The following is a 26,046-nucleotide window of genomic DNA, read 5'->3' on the forward strand; positions in this document are numbered from 1 at the left end:
GCTGTCGCTCATGTGTCCAGAGTTGTGACGACAGACTGTAGCGTCCGCCCGACACTTGTTTCTGTGTCTGTGACCTGCCCCCCGCCCCTCTCTCAGAGCTTTGATATCTTAAGGATTCACCTTGATTTCTCCATCTGTGTTTTTAAGCTCTATGCCCCTGTGCATTCCGTGGAGCCTGTCAACCTCAAGTCTTTCAGTTTTTTTCTTACACTGAGAAACGTTGGACGTCTGTGGTCTGGACGCGACGTCCCTGCTTCCAGCCTCCACTGGTGTCCACTATTCCTTTTATGTCCCTGTTTCTGCTTCCGTGTAAGACGGGTCCTCAACTGTATCCTCAAGGACATCTTCGCTAGATAGCCGTTCTGTTCTGTGTTCCGTGTATTTGTTCTTTGTTTCAACTATTAGACAGCGCCTGCCCCTCGTGCCCTTCGGTGCCTCGTCTTTCCAACGTCTCACGTTGTAAGTTAATACCTCCCTGGCTCTTCAAACCTGTGCTCCCACTGACAGTTGCAATTTTGTTTCCAATGGAGACCATCTGCTTTTTTGTTACCTGTTGATATAATGGTGCTGCTCAAAGGTCTTGCAGCTGTGAACTCCCGCTGCCCAGGGCACTGCACCCCTGCCACGTGGGTCTGTGTCCCCGCCTGAAGCCCTGGTGGACCGAGACTCTGGGATCGTCATTCTGGGAGTCATCACTCGTAACGCCTGGCTGGGGGAGGAGCCTGGGGAGCAAACACTCCGGATGTCACCTCCCCGATGGCACCTGCCCGAGTGGAAGGGACACCCTGAGCTTGTAACGCTTCACTGCTCTACCAGGTGTCCCTGAACCTGTGGGGCGGGGCTGAGGGTTCCCAAGCAGTGGGGGCAGTGGTGGGGGCAGAGGGACAGCGACCCCTCTCCTGTGGCTGCTTCCTGCTCCACAAGGTGTCTCCGGGCACCCCCCCCTCCACACCCTCCCGTTTAAAACAGCCTCAGGCTGCCGGCTCCCCGGGGGGACTCCTCAAGTGTCCAGTGACCTTGACATTCTCCTAGGACCCCTCCATGGCTGCCCGGAGGGACCTGCTTGCAGGTGTCCCCCACCTTAACTGTATGGAGATCCTGGTGTCCCTCCAAAACTGCCTCCTCCCGTTTGCTTCTTCAATTGGGGCGCTGTCTTGGGTAACTCAGTCTGTGTCCTTCTCAGCCCCCACATCCAGTCTGCAACTAGGGGGCCCTGTGTTCAAAATATGCCCCGACTGCACCTCTTGGGCCCCCAGGGGCAGCAGGGGTCTGGACGGCAGTGCTGGGCTGAGGCCTCCCTGTGCACAGCGGCCCAGCACTTTCCTCTGCGGCCACCCACCTACCTCCGACCTGGGCCCTGCGCACCCCCCACCCCCCACCTCCCACCCTCCTGTGCTGCTGGCTTGGTGGCCCCAGCACCAGGTGACTGCCCCCTGGCCTCCTTCCTTCGGTCCCATGACTCTTCCGTGTAAAACACAGAAAAGGAAAGGACGGGCCAATGAGGCCATGGGGCTCCCACACCCCTCACTGCGTCTCTGTAGAGCTCGGTCCCCACCAGCGGCACATCCCATGCACCAGTCTTGCCGGGTGTCTTTCTCGACAGGACCAGTGGTTTTACACATGTTGTTCACCACCCGCGGGCCCTGTCCCAGAACACACAGTGTAGACAAACAGTCCTGGTTGTATTGGGGGCCAGGAGAGGCGACTGCCAGGGTTGGGAGAGTGCCACTCTGTGGGGGGGGGGGGAGGGGTGAGCCGTGGGAGCTGGGGCTGAGGGCTGGGGGAGTCGGGCTGTCACCTGAGCTACAGCAGCCCCGACTCCCAGGAGAGGCAGGCTTTTCCACATGGACAGGAATTCATTCGTGTCTCTCGGAAATTGTTGAAATTGCATGAAGTGCAAGTAAAACAAAGCCACTGCCTACATTTGTGCAACCAGGGCTGACATTGTGCTTTATTTCCCTCTAGCTGTGCACGTGTGTACGTGTGCCTGTGTGTGCTCTGTGGGCACGTGTGTGTGTGTGCTCTGTGCACTCACCTGTGGGCACGAGTCTGGAAGGAACGCTGGGCTCCAGGCGTCCGGCCACAGGAGCAGGACAGGGGCGTCTCTGGCCGAGTTGCCGCAGCACAGAAGCCCCCTTCCCATGCCCTCCTCATTCGTGACTCATTCTTCCATGTGTGGGTGTGCTGCTCCGACCCCGGAGGGTGCTGGGGCAGCTGTGTCCCTGGGCCCGGTGAGGCACACGGCCAGGCACGCTCATTTCTATGAGTGTTTGGGGGACAGTGGCTGGGGTGTGGGGGGAGCTGAGGGCGGGGGCAGGGAGTGGGCACAGGATGGAGGTTGAGGGGGACACACGATGCTGCACTCCCCACAAGGCAGCCCGGGGCCCGGAGGGGGCGTCACACGCAGCCCACAGCGCCTGAGGGGCCTGCTGAGCTCCTGTCCCCGATTCCCACACCTGCCAGACTGGTGCACCTCACGGCCCCCTGAAACCTGCTGTCCCCACGGGCTTGCTGTCCTCACCAGCTCCTTCCCCTCGGGGTCAGCACTGTGCAGGGACAGCCCCCACCCACCCGTGGCCTGTCCCCCTACCCCACAGGCCACCCCTGAGCTCCTTTGTGCTGTGACAGCTCCAGAGCTCCAGGCCAGCCCGCGCATCAAGGCCCTATCCTAGATGCTTCTTTAGTGGGTTAGTAATGGCTCTAAACAGCCAGTTCTGTGACATGTGGTTCATCCTTCTGCGCCCGGGGGCTCCTGCTCAGAACTGGGACTGGCCGGCTCCTGCCAGGGCTGCTGAGGGGGGCGCCCGCCAGCATCTCGGGGTCTCGTCTCCTCCTGCCTCATCCACTGCCCTCCAGGCAGGGGCTCAAAGGGTCATGGGAGAGGTGGTCCAGGGTGGGTTCCCCCGCCCAGTGGTGAACACTACCCAATGGGATCAGGTCAGCAGGGAACACCACCTAAATGCAGTGAGGAGCATCGGCCATCTGCTGGGCACGCCCTCGGCAGAAACGGGGCCACGATCCGCCTCCTAGGCTGCAGGTTCCCATCGGGTGTGGTCTGATGCCACTGTGGGGCCAGCAGAGGCCTGGGGGGGGGGGGCTCGCTGGGGTTTCCCCCGTCCCGGGTATCCCCCCCACCCCCACCCCCCGGGGCGGACTGGCAAAGGCATTTGTTAACAGACACTTGCTCTGTGCTCAGGACATCTTCCCCACTCTGCATTATCTCACTAGTGACACAAAGCCCAGGGTCAGTCACTAACACAGGGCAGGGGGGGTTCTTTATGGTAAAAACTTTATTTACTATTTATAAATACAATGCAAGACAAACTTTTCAAAAATACTTTTTTCCAAAAACTTAATTAAAAAAATAAAGGAAAGCTAATAGGTAGGCAGAAGGTTTTGAGACCCCTTTGTGTTCTCAAGGAGGCCGTGAGCCACCCGTGTGACCACCCGGGGCATCCCCCCCCACCCCCGCTCGCCTGCCAGAGCTCCGCTTCCCGGTGGAGGCTGTGTTTCCCACTCTTCTCTAGTGTCTCGTCTATGATGATCTCGCACGGGTTCTAGCGTATCTGGGGAACAGCTCGTGGAGAACATACTTCCTCTGCGCCCATGTGTGACTTAGGGGGGACGAGGCCAAGTGTGGGGGGCGTGCCCCCAGCGTCCCCGACAAGCCATCTGTCTTTGTAGGTAATAAAACCGTTTTTACTCTTTTTACATTGTGCCAAGGAGGACAAAGGCGAGAGAATAAAATAAACATCCTTTGCCTTTACAGAGCTTGTCAAAAAAACAAAAAACTCTCTTTCTGGAATTGCTGAACCGGAAAACGCTATTTTCTGCGGTCATCAAAGAACGTTGCTCTCATTCCAGGGGAGTCCTGCTGCCCCGGTCCCCCACCCCTGCAGCCGGCAGCAAAGGCCAGTCACCCCCCTACCCCCGCGTGTCTCTGGAGTTGTTCCCTAGAACATTCTGGGTCTTTTTCCTCTTTTTTTTTTTTTTACACGTGAGATTCCACCTGTGCTCTCTGCCAGTTCCCCAGGACAGGCCACCTGCAGGTTTGCAAGATCTCTGTCGCCGGAGCCGGGACGTCCAGACAGCAGGGTGTGGGGTCCCCATTCTTGCAGAACAGAGGCCAAGTGGGGACGGATCGTGCACTCTACAGAGGTAACAACTGCTCGGTCTTGAAGCGGAGGGCCAGCCGTGCCGGCGGACAGGTGGGGACAGCCCCCGGGGACAGGCGGGGTCCGGCCGCGCTGTGCTTGACTTACACGAATTTTTAAAGGAAGCAAGAGGAAAGGCCAAACTGCGTCTCACAGACTCCCGGGGAGCGCAAGGGGCTCCAGTCCACCATCCAGAAGAACCCTAGAGCTGCAAACATCTCTTTCTAAACTTTGGTTATAAGAAAAATCAATTCACCACAAAAAGAAATATAAATTGGGGCTGTAGCCAGCTGATCATGTCCTTGGCGGTCTCTTGTGCAAAATAAGGCGTTTCTGAGCTCCACGTGAACTAAAACAGACAGAGAAACAGGTTGAAATAACTCCCCCACGTCAAAAGGCTCGATTCCTGCCCTGAGATAACGGGGTTCAAGACCCAGGCAGCCGGCACGTCGGGGGGGGGGGGGGTTGGTGGCTTGTCCCACACACCCAGCAAAGCAAAGAGCACCTGCCAGTGGGGACATGCTGGTGGAGTCCCCCGTCCCCCAGAATCGTGACTTCTGTCTTTCCCACTGGAAGGGAAACAAACGTAACTCGACAGGGAAATTTCCTCTATTTACTTCGATTTCTCTTGAGGAGACCAAACACTCTGTTTTCCCCAACGGCCCTCTCGCTTATTAAGAGAGAAAATAGTATCGAACAGGACGGCATTCTTGAAAGGCAGGGTTTAAAAATCTCATTTTTGTGTTACAATCACAGGCTGTCGGAATATCCCCGACGTGTTTTACAGAAAAGAACAGCCACGCCACTGAGTCAGAAGCATGTTCCTAGAGCAAGTCCCTGTGGATCAGATAGCCGCCAGGAAGGTAAACCACCCATAGCCGGCGGGAAAAGCTCACTTTTGGAATTCCCTGCATGTGTGTGAACGTAACACGTCCAAGATCCTTCAAGCGAGGGAAGGGGCCTTGGAGACACCCTGACCTCAGACCCCGGTTCCCTGGGCTGTGCCCTGCGGAAGGGTCTGTCCCCTGCTCCCGAGACGCTGGGGCCCCCGAGCCCAGGCCCCCAGGCTTACGTGGTGAGCAGTGTCTACTTGCTGTCCATGCTGTAGCAGTGAATGTCACCCTTCCCCCTGGCGTCGAAGCCCGGCAGCGGCTGCCCGTACTTGTCCACGCACCAGCAGAAGCCTCGCTTCCTGCCCTTGGATGGGCGGCACTGTGGGAGGGAGCAGGGGACACAGTGAGCCCGGAGGCGCCACCACGGGGTCCCGACCCATGGAGGCTCTCTCAGGGCCCTCTGCACTTGCATGTAGGAGTGAGTCCTCTAGAAAGGCAGGGCCAGGGCAGTTCTGTGTCCCTCGGGCCTCGGGTACACCTGCAGGCACACCTGGGGACTGGGGCACACATCCCCCAGTGCACCTGCGTCCCAGGGCGCACGGCAGCTCGGAGTGCGCGTGTCCCAGACCACACGCCAAGAGGCCCACCCGGGTTCTCGGTGTGGGTCTGATGAGCGAGTGACCAATGGGGACGAACGGGGAGCAGAAGTGCTGCTGGTGAGCGGGAACAAGCGTGAAGGTGAGATGGTGGCCAGGGCAGACGGGCCGTGGGACCGAAGCCAGGGCCACAAGCACTTTGGCGGCGGCCTCGCGAATCCTGCAGATCCGGTGGGGCTGTAATGCAGTACCAGACCCACAGAGACGCACTTATCATGGCTTCAAGTAACAATGCTGCCCATGTGTCAGGACCACTGGGCGGGATGGGCCGGGGGGGGTGTCTCAGGGACACTGTTTGGCCCGCGACCTCACGTCCCTATGATGGTTATTCACAATGTCACCCCTGACACAGTGCAGCTGTGTCCCTGTGCTGTCACACTTAACCAAGGGCCCCGGGGGGGGGGGGGACGGGGACAGCACACTGCCGTGGGTGGGGGGAGGGCACATCGGCCTCCCGTGGGCATCGGGCATGGGATACTCGTGAGGACGCCACTCACCTGCTTTTTCTTGTAGAAGCCCTTCCTGTCGCAGTTGGGGATGTGGATGCCCCTGGGGCTGAGCGTGTCCAAGAACTTGAGGCGGTTCAGGGTGTCCTCCACCTCCCGGCGGCAGGGCCCCTGGGTGGGGGGAGAGCCATGGGTCACTCGGGAGCGCTGGCGGCCTCATGCAGCCCCGCACACCCTCCGAGGGACCTGCCGTGCCATTCTCACGAGGACCCTGACTGTGGCTCCCTGTCGTGAGGTCCCCTGAGCAAGGCCTGGGGACAGAGTCACCGCAAGTCAGAGACCAGGCTCACAAAATACCGCCAGCCTCACGGACCATCTCTGTGCAGGGCACTGGGGCGCTCCTGCTCATGTCATCCACCTAGACCCCCAGAAGTTCCCCATGGAGGGAAGAGTCACCCAGTGCCTGGGGCTGGCATCCACTGCCCCCTAGGAGGGGGGAGGAGAAGAGGGAGGAGGGGGGAAGAGGAGGGAGGGAAAAGGAGGGGGAGGACACAGGAGGAGGGAGGAGAGGGAAGAGGAGGGAGGAAGGGAAAGCAGCGGGGGAGGAGGGGGAAGAGGAGTAGGAGGGGAGGAGGGGGACGGGGAGGAGGGGGAAGAGCGAGGAGGGGGAGGAACGGAAAGCAGCGGGGGAGGAGGGGGAGGAGGAGTAGGAGGGGGAGGAGGGAGGAGGGGGAGGAGAAAGGAGGAAGGAGCAGGAGGGGAAGGAGGAAGGAGGGGGAGGAGGGGGAAGGAGCAGGAGGGGAAGGAGGAAGGAGGGGGGAGGAGGGAGGAGGCGGAGGAGACAGAGGAGGGCGCTCACATATTCCGTCTCCCGCTTGGACTCGGAGGAGAAGTTCTGGGTGTCGGTGCTCTGGGACTCGTAGTCCAGCTTGTAGCGCTGGCTGTCCTTGGCGTGGCCCTTCTTGATGACATCCATCTTGGTGTGCAGGGGCTGGAGCTTGGTGTCAGGCAGCCGGTGTGCGCTGGGGAAGGGCTGGCCCTGCATGCTCCCCGCACTGTGCTCCTCCTCCGACTCGCTGCTGTTTCCTTGAAAAGTGCAAGGGACACGCAGATGTGACGGCCACCCACAGTCAGCGGTCTTTTCAAAACCTGACCCTGGCCACCGAGCCACAGCTAAGTGGAGATGTCATTCAGCGATTCCAAAGAACCTTGAAACTCCAGGTACTGGCAGCAGAGGGCAGTCACTGCGGCCCAGGAAGCCCGCTTTCTAAAATGGAATCTGGGGGTGCCCAGGTGGCTCAGGTCACAGTCTCATGGCTGGGGCTTCAAGTCCCATGTCGGGCTCTATGCTGACAGCCTGGAGCCTGCATGGCATCCTCTTTCCCTCTCTCTCTCAAGTTAAGTGAACTTACAAAAAATACAAATAAAGACACTGGAATGTGCCGACTGCACAAGTCGGTGCAGCGCAGGCCTCTCCCAGCCCAGCTGGCAGGGCTTGATACCGTCCACCAGCAGGGGGTGCACCTCCAACCCCGCAGGCTACCCCAGGGCAGCCTCCCGGGCCTGGGGACCTGCGCTTCTGTCCCCACCAACGCCCCGCTGAGTCCAAGGCGCCAGGTGGGGGCAGCAATCTGCAGGTGACAAGCCCCAGGGCCTCTGATCCCAGCGCTGCCTCATGCCACCAGGCAAAACCAGCTCCCCTCAGAGGCCGGCTAGGTCCCCTGGCTCTGGGCGTGTTTGGTGGTGTGCCACTGGTGCCCTGGTCCCATCTGTCACTGTCCATGCAGGGGCTGGGGCGCCCAGAGGAGCTGCACAGACCCCACGCGGGCCGGAGCCCTCCGTCCCTGAGAAGGACCCCCTCCCTAGCTGCCTCTGCGACCGGCGCCCTGACGCCTGTGCCCGTGCTGGACCATCCGCTGTGTCACTGGGATTTGGATGCGGAGCCAGACGCTGTCTGGGGTCCTTTTCCAGGATGGTGGGGGCGGGGGTGGCTATGGGGGAGCCTTTGGTAGGTCATCAGCAAGCAGTGCTAGGGTTTCCCTCCCGGGAGGGGGTGCTTGGGCCGCTGTCTGGTCCAGAATCTACCACCCCTGGGGTCCCCAGCGCCCTGCTGCCCAGGGGCCAGCCCCATGTGGTGACGCCCTGCGGCTCTAGGTGACAGGAACACAGGCCTTCCTGAGGCTGGCCAGAGGACCCAGTGAACAGCTAGATTCCGTGCTCTCCGTGGGACGCGCCCAGGGCAGGTGCACTCCCCTGGGGCTCAGGGAACACTCTCTCCCAGGCTCCACTTCCTCACCCGGGAAGAGCGAGCCCCAGTGGGTGAGGGGAGGAGCTGCCGAGCTCCCAAAGGGTCTGGCGTCTGGGGCAGCGGAGCCGGACAGACTCCTCAACAGGTAGAATTTGGTTTCAATTTCCTTGAACCTTAGGGCTTTTTTTCCCCTTCTTTTCCAGGGAACTGCCGGCAACAAAGGAGATGCTAAGAATATGTAAATAAACATATCTGCATTTCTTTTCCAAGAACTGAGTAGTTTCTGAAACCTCCCAGGTTTTCTTTATCATGCCTGCTGACGTTGGCAAGAACAGAAAACCTCGGAATTTAAGCAACAGACGGTCTTAACTTCTGGCTGCCACTTAAACTCCCCTCCCCCCACGGGTCTCCTCAAATTGTAGATCTTTTTTGTCGCTTTACAGTGAAGCGTGTCAACCAATACTGTGGTGCTCCTACGTAGTAATCCCAACGCCCACCGCAGCCTAACCAAGCACAGCCGTGTCCAGAGGAACGTGAAGTCACCGTCTGCCCAGAAAGCACATTAGGAAAATAAAGTGCACACAAGCAAATGACCTCATTGCCCTGACAGACCCATCCAGCGATTTTAGATCCGCTGGCTAAAACGGTGCACGTTTTAGGCAACCGCACTTTTGGGTTTCCACCAATCCTGGAATGGTGTCCGTGTCTCCGGGATCAACGGAGCCAGCCCTGCCTCCAGAGACAGAGCCTCACCCCTGCGTGCAAGTGTGCAGAACTGAAATCATAAAGGGTCTCAGAAACTTCGCTCACAGAACCGGGAGGGTGGCCGACCCTGCTGAGATTTGGAGGAAGAGCCGCGGACTCCGCTTACACTTCTTCTCCAAGGGAACAACTCATGTCCCTCACAGAGCCCCGCGCCTGACCGCGGGCGAGCCCGTGGAGTCACTCTGCCAAACGTTAGGTTTTGTCCTCTTGGGCCCCCCCACTAGCGGGACCCCATCCCTTCCACTTCGGAGTAAGTGCAAACAGTCCTGAGGCTGACTCCACCCCCCTCACCATCACTGAAATTCTCCGAGTCCACATCCCCGCAGTACCCGCACCTGGCCTCGGTCTGGGGCCACCCACGCACGGGGGGCCGGGGCGGCGACCAAGGGGGACGATGCGGGGCGTGGCAACCGGGTTCAGCACTCACTTTCCTCCCTGCCTCGGGACCCTGGAGAGTCACCTCTTTCTGAACGTCAAGTTCCCAAACGCGAAAGATACAAGTACCGGATTCCCACCTTACGGTCTCCCGCACACCGCGAGACGGTCTCCAGCACACCGCGAGACACGTCGTTGGTCTGCGCCAATGTTGCCATCTTAGAGACGGACACCATTTCCCACAACGTGCCCGCCCACCCATCCCCAGTCCAAACCAGCCCCGACCACCTCCCTGCTCCCCCGGCTCCCGCCGCATCCTTGGCACAAGCACGCTGGCTCCCGGTTTGGGGGACGCGGAAGCCGCGTTCCGGAGGTGGGCCGCACCGTCCCAGCCCACGTCCCGCGCTGCGTCCGCACCAAGAGCGGGAACATGCTCCCGGGCACGGGGTCGGTCCGTGACCGCCCCCTCGGCTCCGCTCCCTCGCAGCCACAGAACCTTTGACCCAGTTTTGCCGAAAGCGCTCGGCAATTTGCAGGCGCTCTGCCCTCCGAGAACGTGGCGCGCGGAGGGCCGGCTGCGGGGCGGGCCTCGGGCGAGCGTCCTGCCTCGCGGGGCCGGGGGTCTCCGCGCACACACAGCACCCGGGGCGGGGAGAGCAGGGGGTCCCCCGCGGCCGCGCACCCGGCGCGGGAGGCTCACCTGGCGCGGGCGGCGCGGGCAGCAGGTAGGCGCGCAGGCGGCCGGCGGCGCTGGCGTTGGTGCAGAGCCCGCGGCCGTCCAGCAGCGCCTGCAGCGGGCGCGGCTCGCCGGGCGGCGGCTGGCAGCGGAGGCCAGCGCCGCAGCGCTCGGTGTAGACGCCGCACGGCTGGCCCTCGCGCAGGGCGCACGTCAGGCAGCAGCCGCAGCCGGGCTCCCGCACCAGCTCGGAGCACGCGGACGCGGCGGGCGGCGGCGCGCACTGGGCCAGAGCGCGCGCGTCGCAAGGCTCGCAGCGCACCACGGGGCCCGCGCCCGCCGCGCCCGCGCCGGCCCGAGCCGCCGGCGGCCCGCGGAGTAGCGCCAGCGCGGCCAGCGCCGCGGCCCAGAGCGCGGGGCGCGCCCGCTGCATGGCGCCCACGGCGAGGGCGCGCTGCTCGGCCAGCCGGGGCGCGCGGGGACCGGGCGAAAGCGCGCGGCTCGAGGCTGCGGGAGCAGGGTAGGCGGTGGCCGGTGCTCCGCGCTGCGCCGTCCTTTTCGCGTCTGGGAGGCTCGGGCGCGCCGGCCGCTATATAGAAGCCGGTGGCCGAGGACACGCCCCGGAACGGCGCGCGGGGGTGGGGGGAGAGGGGGCGGGCCCGCGCGCACTAGGCTCCGGGGCCCGCGCGGCGCCCCGGGCGGCCGGGCGGCCGGGCAGGGGCGGGGGCGCGCAGCGCGCGGCCGCCCAGGCACCTGCTCCACGCGCGCACTCCGGCCCCAACGCCACCCCGCCGGCCGCGGGCACTGGGCAGCCCCGCCACCCCGCTGTTCCCGGCGCCTCCGGCCACCCCGACGCCGCCGCCCGTCTGCCTGCGGGTCTGGGTGAGGCCGCCCCGCCGAGAGCTGGTGTCGGGGACACTGGCGTGCTCGCTCCGCCCCGGGTGTACTTCGCAAAGCTTTGCAAAATTTAAGTCCTCGGGTCGGGACAGTCGTGGGACGTGTCTGAGTTAGGATACTCGATTTGCATCGAGGTCTCTGGTTCTGTCTGCACGCGTGGGGCCGTTTGCACTAGCCCCCCCACGCCCACCCCCACCCCCCGGGACGTACAGGTGCGCACGTGGTCCCCACCCGGTTCAGGCCCGCTCCTCAAAGCGGTGCAGCCTCACTGGGTGTTTCCTGCCAAGTCCCCAGCTGGCAAAGGGGGCTGGCAGCGAGTGGGTCCTTAGGAGACTTGCCAGAGATTGACGTCACCACTGTTCCTGTCGGAGGGACGCTCCCTGATTATGTTTTCACATGGAGTTTATTTACATCCACCACAAGAAAATAATTAAAAGAATAAGGCGGGCACCGCCGAGGTGTATTTAATAACCGAATAGGCCTCACAGTTGGTTACTTTTACAACCGTTTTCCGGGCCGCATTGTACTGGGTTGCCTCCGGTCCGCTGGAGTGGAGAGTGTCTGGGATTCTCGCTTCCCTGTGCAATCTAAACCCTGTGCACCAGCGTGGAAGTCCCAGGGCGCAATTGCGCCCCCGAGGTCGCGCTCCGGCCCGGTGGTTTCAAGTGTCTGCGCGCCCCTTCCCTCGGTGACCAACAGAGGGCGCCAGTGGTCCAGGCTTGAATCGACAACGACCGGGTCCAAGGCTCTTCTGCCAAGAGCAAGTGGGTCAGCAATGCAAACCGAAGAGACCCCCGCGGGAAGGGGCTTTCCTGGACTCTCTCGGAAATGGATACTTGCCCTAGGAGGTGGGTAGGTATCTTGGAGGACCGTTTTGCAGTTTGCAGTAGAAACTGCCCCTGGGGACCCCCGTGCGTTCCCCCCTCCAGCCCGGCCCGCCCCCTGCGGGGCTGTGGGCGAAGCCAGCGCGCACCCACAGTCTCTCTGCCCTGCCGTGTGTAGGTGCGCACATGGGTAGGTGTGTGCGGGCTCCCTTTAGAATTGGGGACCGATGTACTCTTGGCATATAGACATAAAGCAGGAGTAATACTTGCTCCACAGGAAGAGAGAGCTGGAATGCGCAGAGGGGCCTGCGTCCCCAGCCCCGCGGAGGCACAGCCACCCTCTCACTCCAGCGTGCAGGCTGTGCGGACTCGTCCAGGTTACCGCACACCGTGCGTCACCTCCTGGCTGCCCCCCGCCCCCATCCCTCCTTGTAGCTGCGTGTTATCTCCCTCAGCCTCCCAGAACAGGGTCTCGAATTGCATTGGAAAATTAGAGGAAGCAAAAAACAAACAAAAATCCCTCCGGGTTGGTTGCACGACTCCTTTCCTATCCATGGAGACCTGGATTCTGAAACAGCCGGCTGCGCAGCCAGATTCCTGAGCCTCTGTGTTTAGGCCAGTGTCACCAGGCAGTGTGGCCCTTTTGCAGCGCTGCCATCCGAGTGTGGTCGGAAAGCGCAGGGAGGACACCCGGGTCCTCCCCTGGTCCTGGGCTTCCCAGCACCCTCCCCCCCACCGCCGGGGCCGGGGCCGCACAGCAGGAGCCAGTTCCGCGCGGAGACCCTAGGGGGCGTCGAAGAGCCGGGCGCCGCGACCGCGGTAACCCAAGGCTGCCTCGTCACTCCCGCGAATGTTCCATGACCACGTGCGGCAGGGATGTCGTCCCCCGCTCCGTGAGGTCTCGCGACAACGAGGTGAGTCTGTGGCAGGGGGCAGCGACGTGGGGAGAATCATGTTTCAGTCTTGAGTCACTTTTTATTTGACAAAACTGCAAGGAATCTCCCCTCCCCGCCCAAGATCGTAAATGTCGTGGGGTGGACTTGGAGGGGCTGAAACTGAGCTGGGTGTCATGCTGGTTAATTTTGTCAGACTTTGAGTCATCTTGTGGTGGTGGTTAATGACCCCCCCGGGGGGGGGGATGTTCAGTGGAAAGACCCCCCCCCCCCCCCTCCAAGGTACCTGAATGCTTGTACAGTTAAGTGCAGCCAGGGGAATCAGAGAGACTCAGAACACGTCCCTTTTCGCTAACACAATTCGGTTGGCCTGATTATGGGTGGTGATAGCTGGGGTCAGCCTGTCATCTTAACCAGGTGACATGAGCTTGTCATTTCTTTGGGCTCCCTGCTGTAGCTCACGAGCACCGCCTACATGTGGCCTCCCTCTGCCCAGGCCCTGGCTGGCCTGTCACCGAGGGTCCCTCTCCACATGCACATGGATGTCGGGAGCGCCGAGCCCTCTTCTGTGTCCCCAGAGGTGTGGCTGTCAGGCTCTCCCACCACAGGAAGGTCCTAACTCCCAGAGGCAAGTAACGTGGGGGCGATCTCATTTTAGGACTCGGTGGCGAGCTGCTTGAAGCTTCCAGCCAGGGGAGACAGGGGTGGGGACAGGGAACCTAACTGTCACTCTGTCAGATGTCCTGCTGGGTAAGCCTCCCGGCTCTGTGCTCTGGCTGGGGGGATGCGTTAGGACCGTACTGCTGATCAGGTGGCTAGAAATGGTCACGACCTGCAGGTGACACCCGCTATGGTCCAGCGGTCCATTCAGGCCACGTTACCGAGCACCTTCCTGCGCTGGCTGTGGGGTCTCCCGGGCTGGCCGGGCCAGACGGCAGTGGGCAGTGGGCGTCTGTGTCCCGGGAGGGGGTACCTGTGTGGTCACGGAGAGACGGTGGCTTTCCCATGGAGTCTTACCAGCTGTGGACGAGCCCAGCTGAAGGGAAAAGACGGGAGGAAGGGTGTGTGCACCCAGGGGCCGGTGCTCTGGGTGCCTGGAGGGGTCGAGGGGCTCGGAGGGAGTGGTGTCTCCTGGTGGAGGTGGAATTCTCAGGTTTGGAAGGGACGACAGAAGTCGACCAGCAGGGTGGTGCTGGTGCCATTGGAGACCCGTAGTCTGGAGCTGGGGACGCCAGAGTCCATGTGTCCTGTTTGGCCCGACAATTTGGAGGTGGCTCAAGCTCCCTGAGAAAGCCAGAGGACAGGTCTTCCTGGGGCCCCACCTGCTGGGTGTTGGACTTTCTTGGGACCCATCGCCCTTTTATTCCCTCCAGTCTTCCCCCTTTGGGATGGCCCATGCCGTCCCACCGTGTTTTCTGGAAGCAGCTGGCATGTTTTCTAGGTTAAAGGATCCATAGGGAGAGGAATTTTGCCCAGGATGGATCACCCATCCAGGCCATTTGGGTGGTTAGGTAATGAGGCTTGGAACTTTTTTACAGTTTATTTATTTATTTATTTATTTATTTATTTATTTATTTAGAGCGAGAGGGAGGGGCACAGAGAGAGGGAGAGAGGGAGAGAGAGAATCCCAAGCAGGTTCCGAGCTGCCGGCATAGAGCCCCACGTGGGGCTCGAACTCACAAACTGAGTCAAAACCAAGAATTAGCTGATTAACCGACTGAGCCACCCAGATGCCCCCCCATGCCCCCCCATGCCTGGAACTTTTTGAGTGGATGGTACTTAGACTTTGGATTTAGAGTTCACTCTGGAGTGGAGGGTACTGAGATGAGCCTAATGTGCTTTGTGTGTGGGCCGCATGGTTTTGCAGGCAGAGGGTGGCCCGTCCTGGGTTGGACAGTGTCAGCCAAACTTCCCGTCCACGGGAAACCTCAGGATGTGACCGTAGTTTTAAGTATGTCCTCGAGGAGGTAATTGTTCAAGTTAAGAGGAGGTCATGAAGGATTAGAGTGGGTCCTGAGTCCACTGACCAGTGGCCACGCAAGCAGAGAGACACCAACATGCGGAGGGAGGGGGGCAGAGATGGGAGGAGAGTGCCTCAGACGCCCCGGATGCCCCAGGGGGCTGTCCCCACCTGAGCTGGGGGTGGGGTTGGAGGACCCTGTGCAGAGTCTCAGAGGGAGTGGCCGTGCCCACACCCTCCTTTCACACTCCTGGCCTCCAGAACCAGGAGGTAATAAGTCCCCGGTTTGCGGTGATTGATTAAGGCAGCCTTAAGATACAAATACATTTTGAATTTGAAGCAATGAGATTTGATGCAATTTCCAAAACAGTGAGTGAGGCCGTGGTGGACAGAGGGCCGGTGATGAGCCTGAGGGTTGAGAGGTCAGAAGAAAGAAGCCTGGGCCAGTAGTGAGGAAGGAGAAAAGCCAAAGTGGGTGTGAGGTGGGGGGAGAGGAAGGTGTGGAGGTGCGACTGGGGAGAGGGCCGCCCTGAAAAGAGGCACAGGGTCCTGGCAGCATGAAGGACCCACTGGGGTGTCGGGGATTTAAAGTGAGACTGGTCAGCATGACTCTCCCGGTCCCTGGACTCAGCAGCAGGTGCTGGCCCAGGAGGTGGCTCGGCCGGGAGTGGTTTCCCCCAGAGAGGAGGCTGGATGGTGATGGGGGCCAGGGACAAGGACAAGCCAGCTGAGGGGCCACAGCACTTAACTCCAAAATCAATTCTCCTTCCAGTTTGATAGCCTTTGCTGCATGTATTTTAAGGCTCTGAGTTCGGAAGACGCTTGGAGAATTTCTCCGTGTTCTTGGTGAAGCCACACTCTCACCCTGTCATCGTTAATATTCTTCCTTGTCCTGTTGATTCCTTGCTGTGTAACCCACTCATTTGATAGTAGTTTAGGTACATCTGTTTCTTTCTTTCTTTTTTTTTTAAACGTTTATTTTTGAAGGAGAGAGACAGAGCGTGAGCGGGGGAGGAGCAGAGAGAGAGGGAGACACAGAATCCGAAGCAGGCTGCAGGCTCTGAGCCATCAGCACAGAGCCCAATGCGGGGCTCGAACCCACAAACTGTGAGATCATTACCTGGGTCAAAGTCGGACGCTTAACTGACTGAGCCACCCAGGGATCCCTAGATATGTCCGTTCCTTTTGACAGCTGTTTGCATGCTCCCTTTCTGTCCCTTTATTGTTTTTTAATTCGCCCACTTAATTAATTATTCTTTTACAAGTATTTGAAATTAGACAGTAAAGTGATTTACTTTAATCACTTAATTTACCCAAGCTTAATTTACCCAAGCTATTTTCTCCCATGAATAATCAAGCTTTCAAAATCATCACTACAATAATGTTCCCTGAAACATTATTGATGCATATAAAGAGTAAGCTGTCATGGGTAGTCATGTCTACTTTATAGTGAGACACTGAAGGGCTTTTATAAAAGGTAGAACCAAAGGGCACCTGGGGGGCCCAGTCGGTTGAGCGTCTGGCTTCAGCTCAGGTCATGATCTCACGGTTTGTGGGTTTGAGCCCTGCATCGGGCTCTGTGCTGATGGCTCAGAGCCTGGAGCCTGCTTCGGATTCTGTGTCTCCCTCTCTCTCTACCCCTCCCCTGCTTGCACCCTGTCTGTCTGTCTGTCTGTCTCTCTCTCTCAAGGATAAATAAGACATTTAAAAAATTAAAAAAAAAATAAAACTGACTTATGCATAGATAATTTGCCTCAAAGAACTTCTGAGAAGCGCTGTATAAGCATTTACATTGTAGACGGAGCCCACGGTCTCCCCTGGGACCACCCACAGAGTCTACACTTCTGCTTGAAAGCCTGGACAGGGACACATCAGCAGGGGATTTGACTGCAGGACTTTGCCTCGGGTCCGGAGAGAGAGTGCCCAGTTTCACGTGGCTTTCAATCTTGAGCTACAGTTAGGCTATAGATCCACACTCAACCCAGAGTCAGCCGTGTGGGCATTTTGTGCACACTCTCCAAACCCTCTCCCTGTTCTGGGTGTCCCGGCTCTGATGCGGACCTCAGAGGTGCCCAGGAATGCACGCGCTCACGTTCAGGGCAGGAGGAACCTTAAGGTCCAGCTTCCCCCGGAGGTCCCAGAGAATGCATGCCGGCATCTGGGTGGGCATCCCGCCACTCAGCAAAGCCTCCTTCCCTTTGATCTGTGTCCTCAGTCACATGCATCCCTGTTCCCTGTCATGAAATGTGTCACATTCTCCAGCTCCTTCTTTTATCTTTTGTTTTCTGCGGTTGGGTCATGAAATGTTGGGTATGGTTTCATTTGAGGTTCTCCTTAATATCCTTGGTATTTCTTACTTCCTGAATCTCTAAGTTTGTGTTATTCACCCACCACCTTGGGGAAGTCTTCAGCTAAGATTTTTTCAAATTCTTTTTTCCATGCCAGTCTTTTCCTCTTTCTCTCGTATTATTTTGATTATCGTTGTCACTGTTTTTGGTTTTCTTTTTCTCTGCGTTCTTCACACTGGGCAATTTCTACCTACCCTGTTTTCAAATTCACAAAGCCCTTTCCCCTATGATGTCCATTTTGTTATTGAGCTGATCAGGTGAGTTTTTAGTTCATTTACCACATTTCTCTCCTCTCCGATCTCCATGGGGTTATTATTATTTAAAAAATTTTTTTAAATGTTTTATTTATTTTTAAGACAGAGAGACAGAGCATGAGCAAGGGAGGGGCAGAGAGAGGGGGAGACACAGAATCCAAAGCAGGCTCCAGGCTCCGAGCTGTCAGCACAGAGCCTGACGCGGGGCTCAAACTCACGAACTGTGAGATCATGACCTCAGCCGAAAGTTGGACGCTTAACCGATTGAGCCAGCCAGGCGCCCCTCCATGGGGTTATTTTTTAACACTTCTTATCTCTGTTGGGAACCCCAATCTTGTCTTTCACTTGGAGTTTTTCCTTTGGCCTCACAGAGTGTGGTGATAGAAGCTGCTGGAAGTCTGATCATTTCTGCGTTTGGGCTGTCTAGAGGCTGGCCTTTGTCCACTGTCTCTCTTCTAGAGATTTGTTCACTTCCCTTGGTGTTTCTAACTGTGTCCTCCCCATGGGGAGTGTCACGTTCCTCAGACTCTCCGTGCAGGGTCCCATTATCATCTCCTGGAGAATGCCAATGCTTTTGTTTGCTTCCTTCCCTGAGCGGGATTTCGGCTTGGTTATCAGTCACAAATTCTGTTTCACCATCTGTGGCCCGTGGTTCTAATCTCGGCTCTGTGTTCAAAGCTTTGCTGTGCTGCCTTGGGTCTGTCCTACTCTGTGCCCCTTGGCTGAGCCCGGGACTTATGAAGCTTCGTGCTCAGAAGCAGGCAGCCTTTCTCTGGGGTCGCCCACCGGTTCTGGCCTGCAGACGTCCCTTCCCTGGTGGCTTCTTGTACAGCCGTAGCTGTAGCTCCCGGCCGGGGCCACGCCTCTGGGCAAAGCTCAGAGCGAAGAGAATGAAAGAAAACAGGCATTTCCCGCTGACGCTCTTAGCTTGAGAGGCAAATTCTCTCTGTTGCTCTGGCCTGAAAGCCAGTTTTGCCTCTTCTGTGCTTGGGGCAACACTGAGAGAGGCCAGAGGAATCATTGCACCAGGAAACACTCCATCATGGGCAACTTTTCCATGCGGTGGCTCCCCTCTACCTGACCCAGTTGTAGTTACTACACCTGTTAGTTGCAGTCAACGTGGCTGATAGAGGAGCTCGGGAAATCTCCCTCCGTCGAAGTCAGAAGTGGCGTCCCACTTGTTAATTTCCACGACTGTACTCTTACTTCCTCCTACTGGTTTCAAAGTTCTTCATTAGTCATTTTGCAATGCTCCCTAGAAACTACAAAGGTCTTCTTAATCAATAGACTTCTAATATTGGTTGATACTTTTATCCTACTTCTGTGCAATGAAAGCACATTCAGAAAGTTTACTTATATTTGTGCCCCCCCCACCCCCGATTTCTGGGCTGTTGTTATTATGTCTTAATTCTGTAGATTCTGAGTTCCAGAACATGTTAGTGTTCTTGTTTTAATATAGTTAGTATTCCTTTGGATATAGTCTCACAATTCTTCTGATTTCTTCCATCCTTCAATTCTCCATCTGCAGCCTTCTCATACCAGTGTCTACCAGGTATGTATAGTCCATCCCTTAATCTAAACCTAATGGTGCATTTGTATTTAAAGTTCATTGTTTATATAGCAGGTAGTTGGGTCTTGATTTTTATTTTTGAACCTAGTCCTCTAATCTCTGTCTTTTAATTGAACTTTTTTGTTAATTAACATTTAATACAATCATCCAGGTGACTGGGCTCAGTCTACCATTTTCTGTTTACTTTCTCTTTGTTCCATTGAATCTTTGTCCTGCTTCTCTTTCTTTACATCCTTTCAGATTCTTTAAATACCTTTTGGTATTCTACTTCATGTCCTCTATTGGCTTTTTTGTATTTTTTTGATTGTTGACTTTAGACATTATAAACCGTTCTCAGGGTACTGCGGGTTAATACTGGACCACTTCTCCATGTAAAAGCTTTAGAACAGTGTAATTCTATTACCAGGGCCTCCATCCACTCTTGTGCTATTGAGATAATATATTTTGCTTACACATGTGTTACAAAACACACAGAACAATGTTATTATTTTTGCTTTAAAAAATTAATAGTCTGGGGGTGCCTGGGTGGCTCAGTCGGTTAAGTGTCCAACTTTGGCTCAGGTCATGATCTCACCGTTCCTGAGTTCAAGCCCTGCTTCGGGCTCTGTGCTGACAGCTCGGAGCCTGGAGCCTGCTTCGGATTTTGTGTGTCCCTCTCTCTCTGCCCCTCCCTGGCTCGCGCTCTGTCTCTCTCTCTCTCTCAGAAATAAATAAACATTAAAAAAGGTTTTTAAAGAATTAATAGTGTGACATACATCTTTCTATGTTTTATCTTGGCCACATGTTGACTCCCTCTGGTGCACAGTATTCCTCCCAGGAGACCTGTGCTTTCGTCTTGGATGATCCTGATGGCCCAAAGGTCTCCCTGTGGTGTTTCTTTCAGTGTAGGATCTGCTGCTGCAGATTCTTTCAGCTTCCTTTATTTTCTGGAAATGATTTATTTCAGCTTCATTTCTAAAGGATATGTTTGCCAATTATAGAATTTAGGGTTGGAAATACTGTCCTTCAACATTTGAAAAAAAATATTTCATGTTCCTCACTCTGGTTTCCTTTGTTTTTAGGAAAAGCCACTAGCCTCTCTTTTTGGTGTTACCCAGAATATGATTATTTTCCCTCTGGGTGTTTTTACCCAGTTTCTCTCTGGTTTTCAGAAGTTTGACTGGGACGTGGCTTGGTGTAGATTTTTTTGTGTTTACCCATCATGGGATTTGTTGAGCTTTTCAACTGTCAGCCTGATGACTGGCAATGTTGGCAAGTCCTTGCTCGTTATCTGTTCAGATTCTTCTGCTCTGTTAACCTCCTTCCTTCTGTGAACACGACCACGTTTGATACTGTCTACATCGGGGATGCGCCACAATACCTGTTTTCTGTTCTCTCTGTGCTTCAGTGTGAATCCTTTCTGTGAATTTATTTTTGAGTTCACTGGTTGTTTTGTTTTGTTCAGCCTCCATTATCCCAACTCAATGTGTTTTTAATTTTGATGGTTCTATTTTTTCATTCTAGAATTTCCATTTGGATCTTTTCTGTAGTTTTCATTTCTTTGCTGAAATTATCCATCTTTTAATTCATCCTTATGCTCTTCTTTAGTTACTTTAGTATATTTGTAACAGCTATTTTAAAATCCTTGTCTGTGAATCCCCAAATCTGTGTCATTTCTCAGCATATCTCTATAACCTGCTTTGTCTCTTTATTATGGACCTTATTTTCTTGTTTCTCTGAATGTCTGATAATTTTTTATTATATGTTTGACTTTGAATACAAAGGACAGTGGTGAGGGCAGGCGCTGCGCTTTGTCAGGCGGCCGGAGTGAGCAGCCCGTGACCATGGCCCATCCAGAGTTAAGGGGGCGCCATGGCTCGTCTCCATGTTACATACCTGCAGTTCATTTCTGGTCTCAAACACCTTGCAGGTGACACCAGAGTCCTCTCTGTAATAAAACCTTGGGATCTAAATACTTCAGAACTATGGAGATTTCTCTCTTTCCAGATTCTCCAGTAGGAGAATTGTCAGGACGTATGAGCTAGCCCTTCAGGGTCCTCCAGATTCCAGCCCCTTGCATGCCAACCCAGAAAATCTCCTCCTGGCAGTCTTGCTCGTTTTCTGCTCTGTCTTACCTTGTTATAAGCGGTCAGTCTTTTGGATTTTTGCCAGTCTGATGGGTGAGAACTTGTACCCCAGTGTGCACTTGGCCCTTGAACAGCACAGTGGTTCAGGGTGTTGACTTTCCATGTATCACTTTTGTCTCCCCCCAGAACTTAACTATAATGGCCTACTGTTGACTGGATGCCTTATTGATAATGTAAACAGTTGAGTAACACTGTGTATTTAGTTTTGTGTATTGTGTTTTGAGTATTTGTGTATGTTATGTCTACTATATATAGTCTCCTTACAATAAGTAAGCTGGAGAAAAGAAAATGTTGTCAAGAAAATCATAAGGAAGGGGAGCCTGGGTGGCTCAGTCGGTGGAGCGTCTGACTTCACCTCAGGTCACGATCTTATGGTTCGTGGGTTCCAGCCCTGCACCGGGCTCTGTGCTGACAGCTTGGAGCCTGGAACCTGCTTCTGGTTCTGTGTCTCCCTCTCTCTCTGCCCCTCCCCGCTCATGCTCTGTCTCTCTTTCTTATTATTTGGAAATGCGATTTTACAAAAAGGAGAAACACTGGATTGATAGCAGCTACTTTTTGGGTGGGAGAAAAAGAAAGGTTGGGAAGGCTGGGGGGCTCAGTCGGTTAAGCATCCAACTTCAGCTCAAGTCACGATCTCACAGTTCGTGAGTTCAAGTCCCGCGTCAGGCTCAGTGCTGACAGCTCAGAACGTGGAGCCTGCTTCGGATTCTGTGTCTCCCTCTCTCTCTGCCCCTCCCCTTGTGCTCTGTCTCTCAAAAATAAATAAACGTAAAAAAATTTTTTTAAAGATCATAAGGAAGAGAACATAACGTTTGCGGTGACGTATGGTATTTATCAAAAAAAAACCAAAAACCTGTGTGTAAGTGGACACGTTCAGCTCAAACCCAGCTATTCAAGTGTCTGAGGAACTTGGGATTTGCTTTCCTCCTTTTATGAGTGAGCTGAACGTCTTTTCCTGGACTTGAAGGTCACTTCCAACTCGCGTTTGTCAGCTCTTCATGTCTTAGCCCGCTTTCCTGTGGGTTTCTTGCCCATTTTCCTCTCTCTTCTCTGTAGAAGATCCATGTTTTAAGGCTATTAATCATTTGTGATACAGGTTGCAAATATTTTTTCTCTTTTAATTTTTTCTCTGTCCTTCTAATGTTTTGTGTAGGTTTTTGAAAACCCACCTGGAGGTGTAGCTGCTGGAGACACCTGTAGTTATTTCTGATGCAGTCTATTCGTTCAAATTTGTTACTTATCAGATAAATTCCAGGCTTGGTGCAGCAGCCCTGCTGACCTCTGACCTGACTCGTCTCTGTGCAACGATCCTGTGTAGCTGTTGGCTGCCCTGGGTTACATCCTCGCATCACCTCACTTGTGTAGAGGCCCTCGGGCCGTTCCCTGCCTCTGACAGCTTTGGTGAGAAGTCACATCTTCCGCTGAGCCTTCCCCACACCGCCAGACTTTTCATTACTGCCTGTTTCCTTGTGCTCCTATCGTAGAGTTTATTTGGCTTTTAAGAACCTTGATTTCCTGTCTGTTTCTCCTCTGCAGGGCAGGGACCAGATCTCGCTCATGCCTCTGATACCTGTTCCTGAACCCAGGTGCGGAATGATGCTTAAAAGGTGGGGAAAGCCTGGTGTATTGGCCGTGCCTCCTGGAAAACTGGGATGTTGAGGGTGTTGACCCATGATAGTGGGGTTGCGTGTCCTAGCCACCCGAAGACTCAGGGATCTAAAACTCAGGGGTAGCAGGGGGAAGGCTGAGCCTTGATTTGGGGCCAGGGTCAGGATGGGCTGCTGCTGGTCCTCTGGCAGCTGAATTGTGGGGGGCAGATATGGGGAACTAGAAGCAAGATCAGCCACTCATCGGACACTTACGCAGTGCCCGTCGCTGTGCTGGGCACCTCAGCTGGCTTGTAGTGTTTCATCCCTGCAGCAGCTGTTGTGTGAGTTCTGCAGATGACGATCCGACCCGGGGCCCCTCGGAAAAGGCCATTACAATGGGTGTTTGCAACAGTAGGGATGCATTCTGTGGTTTCCTGGCCCGGAGTGGTCGCAGATCTCCGGTGACCTGGCCTTCACTACACTGTTTCCCAGAGTGATTTCAAATAGCCCTTCTCTGCACAGAGGCCACTGTTCACTACATTGAGGAGGTTGCAGTTACTTTCTGAATTTGAGGATGTAGGAGAAAAAAGGAAGCCAGATATTTACAGGGTGAAGCCTGGCGAGGTGTCGGGTGTGGGTGGAATGCCCCCCCCCCCCCTGTCCGCCTCTGACCAGAGCACACGGGTGGGGTTTACCCTGGGGGTCACCCACAAAGACTCACAGACTGCTCTTTGAGGCTGCCCCTCTTTTCTCTTCCAAGCGGATGTTTCCTAAAGGCATGGACCCCCTGCCCCTGACCAGGGTGGGGGGCGGGCAGAGTGGCCCTGACTTGGGCAGCAGTGACCTGAGTTGGAGAACAGATTCTCTGTGGAGTGCGTGCACAGCGCAGGGCACCCCTCGCCTGCCTGCAGCCTGACTCCGTGGGTCCCTGGGGCTCGCCCGCCGGCCTACAACGAGGGCAGAGTCACAAGGGCCCAACTCCCATGGCAGGCCACCCATTCGTTTCCTCTTGATTGTTATTTCGATAATTTGTGTTGATCTGGAGGGCATTTCTTTTAGCCACACGTCCGTGCAGGATGTCGGGGGACCCTCCCCGAGTCATGTGCCCCATGCAAATGCACCTGTGTGCTGTTAGGAGGGTCCGGCTTCCCGGACCCCGTGGAGAGTGTCTGCTGAGTGGGGGTCTGGGCTGAACCGGGAACTGGTGGTGTAGGCTAATGGAAGGGTGTCTGGGCAAGTGTCCCTCTGTGTGGGCACATCAGCTGCTTTTAAAGAGCAGACGGAAGGTTTCTCGGGAGGCAGTGGAAATGCTCTCGCCATTGCGCTGAAAACACACTTCCTGAGGACCGTGCACGTGGGTGTAAGCGTGTGCACACGCGTGTGCGGGTGCACATATATGCACAAGCCTGTGAGCATGTGCGACTGGGAGATTGTGTGTGTGTGTGAGTCTGTGAGTGTGTGCGTGTGCATGTACGATGAAGATACAAATCCGCATTTTCTGATTTTATCTCTTGTTTTCACTTTAACAAAGTACGTATTAGCTGGAGCCATGACGGAGCAGCAATTATCAAGATTGGCAAGAGCGCAAGCATCAGTTCAAGTCGAAAACAATTTTAGGGGCCAAAAATAGGTCGTGTTTTGTTGAGATGCAGGAAATAATTTTCATTAATTTTAGTTTGAGGGCTTAAAAAAAATAAAGCCTGTGTAAACACTTCTGATTATGGCTCCCCCCACCCCCGCTTGTTGCTAAAGTCACAGGATAATATGAGATTTATTTAAAGTGGGGGCCTGTTGGCCTCACAAATCCAGCAGCTCTGAGCATGCGAAGAGACCCCGAAATGTGTAAGATAAACTAAAAGCGAGAGTAGGTGCCTTCTCTAACAACCTAGAGAGACGTGAGCGGATCCCCGGCCCGGCAGAGGCAGGTGAAGGGGACCTAGTGGGGCAGGGATCTCTCTTTGGGGACTATATAGTGATGCTGGACCAGGGTAAGGTGACACATCTTTGAAGGAACCCCAAGCCTTGCCTGAATTCCAGCTTTGTCAGCATTGGGATTCCGGTCAGCTTGATGAAGGAAAGGTAATCGGCATGTGCACATCCTGCTGCTTCGAAGGCCACTGTTGGGCTATGGAACTGACGACCCCAACCCCCACAGCCTCTGCCTGGGCGGGGGGGGGGGGCGAGGGCTCCAGACTGGGGGTCCCCGCATGGAACTTCCTCTGGGGTCCAAGGCTCCAGCCAGTGTGCCTGGACATATTAGCAGTTTGGGGGCCCTGACCACAACACCCCACCTTGCCACGGGGGATTTGAAATAAAAACACACCTGAGACACGTGTGGTGAAGTGTGGAGATGAGTTTGATGAGGGAGCGTGGGGTGGGCTGAGGGCAGAGCACAGGCGGACAGCACCCCCCCCACACCCCCACCGTGGATCTGTGTGATGTTCCTCAGACACTCCTGGCCGCCCAAGAACACAGGAAGGGGGTTCGAGTGCTTGCCGTGGTGACGTGGGAAACTGAGGCAAACGAAACATCAAATCCCCTTACTGCCTACGGCTCACTGACCAGTCCTTGAAACCGGCGCAGTGACCTCCCTCGAGGGGCTCAGCTGCCTCCATGATGACACTGCGGGGGACAGAAGGGAATCTCAGCTTCACATCACCCCACCTCAAGGACCCTGTAAGGCTCCTTCCTTTATCTCAACTGCCCCAGGACACACGCTGGCATCATGCTCCAGGCTTAGGGCCCCCGATATACACCCGAGGGGTCTCAGGACTGAGGTTTTACTAAACGGTAATAAATGGCGTTTCCCTGGCCACAGCGACCCCCTCAAGGTCCTGGAAACCTTGCTTCCAAAATTCCTAAGAGACTTACTCTATCCCCGCCCCCTCCCAAGCTGAGGGTATGTGATGAGTTACCCATCATGACCCCAGTGCAGCTCCTCCTGCCCATGGGTCCTGTCCCCATGCTTTAATAAACCACCTTTATGCACCAAAGACGTCTTCAAGAATTCTTTCCGGGCCGTCAGCTCTGGACCCCTCCCCCCCCATCACCCCAAAACTTCATCAGTGTGACACTTCATGTGCAGGCTCCCTTTGCCAGGAGAGCTTGGCAGGAATATTTGGGGGCCCTTCGGGAGGAACAGATGGCATTGGTCACCCTGAGTGAGGCCGGTAGATCCAGGCCACAGGTCGGGCCAGCCCAGGGAGGGAGGTGAAGGCAGGGTCTCAGGGCAGGGCCTCCTGCGGGGCTGGGGAGGAGCTGGCGTCTGGCTGGTCCCCTCCCCTGGGCCTGCCCCGCACAGCTGGCCTGGGAGTGTCCCCACCCGTCCTCGCTCAGTCCTGGTGGCTCTGGATGTGTGTGTCATTAAACTGTGCTCCTGGCTCCCCTTGTGCCGGCCCCCAAGTGGGCAGTGGGACCCCATCTTTGGGGTGG

At 55.9% G+C, this 26,046-nt stretch overlaps 1 protein-coding gene and 1 long non-coding RNA gene across 2 annotated transcripts; one reads left to right on the plus strand and one right to left on the minus strand.

Annotated features, from left to right (window-relative positions):
* Positions 1–3,313: 3,313 nt before the first annotated feature.
* IGFBP3 (insulin like growth factor binding protein 3) lies at positions 3,314–10,702 on the minus strand. Its single transcript, XM_042913547.1, has 5 exons — positions 10,178–10,702; positions 6,949–7,175; positions 6,141–6,260; positions 5,227–5,366; positions 3,314–4,503 (listed from the first exon to the last, which is right to left on the minus strand). The coding sequence occupies exons 1-4, from the start codon at positions 10,584–10,586 to the stop codon at positions 5,241–5,243; spliced, it is 882 nt and encodes a 293-aa protein (XP_042769481.1). The 5' UTR covers positions 10,587–10,702; the 3' UTR covers positions 3,314–4,503; positions 5,227–5,240.
* Positions 10,703–12,176: 1,474 nt separating this feature from the next.
* On the plus strand, positions 12,177–25,584 carry LOC122205316. Its single transcript, XR_006195997.1, has 4 exons — positions 12,177–12,788; positions 22,562–22,632; positions 24,146–24,693; positions 25,064–25,584. It is a non-coding gene; the product is annotated as an uncharacterized LOC122205316 (long non-coding RNA).
* Positions 25,585–26,046: the final 462 nt, after the last annotated feature.

This window comes from Panthera leo, chromosome A2 (assembly GCF_018350215.1).
Source record: "Panthera leo isolate Ple1 chromosome A2, P.leo_Ple1_pat1.1, whole genome shotgun sequence".
Taxonomy (NCBI): domain Eukaryota; kingdom Metazoa; phylum Chordata; class Mammalia; order Carnivora; family Felidae; genus Panthera; species Panthera leo.

What these genes read in the sequence shown, in the direction of transcription:
- IGFBP3 (XM_042913547.1), bottom strand. Translation starts at nt 10,586, where the DNA reads ATGCAGCGGGCGCGCCCCGCGCTCTGGGCCGCGGCGCTGGCCGCGCTG. An exon ending in CCAAGCGGGAGACGGAATAT is followed by an intron (nt 6,261 to 6,948) that starts GTGAGCGCCCTC and finishes CCCCCCACCCAG; the next exon opens with GGGCCCTGCCGCCGGGAGGT. An exon ending in GCTTCTACAAGAAAAAGCAG is followed by an intron (nt 5,367 to 6,140) that starts GTGAGTGGCGTC and finishes TCCCTCCCACAG; the next exon opens with TGCCGCCCATCCAAGGGCAG.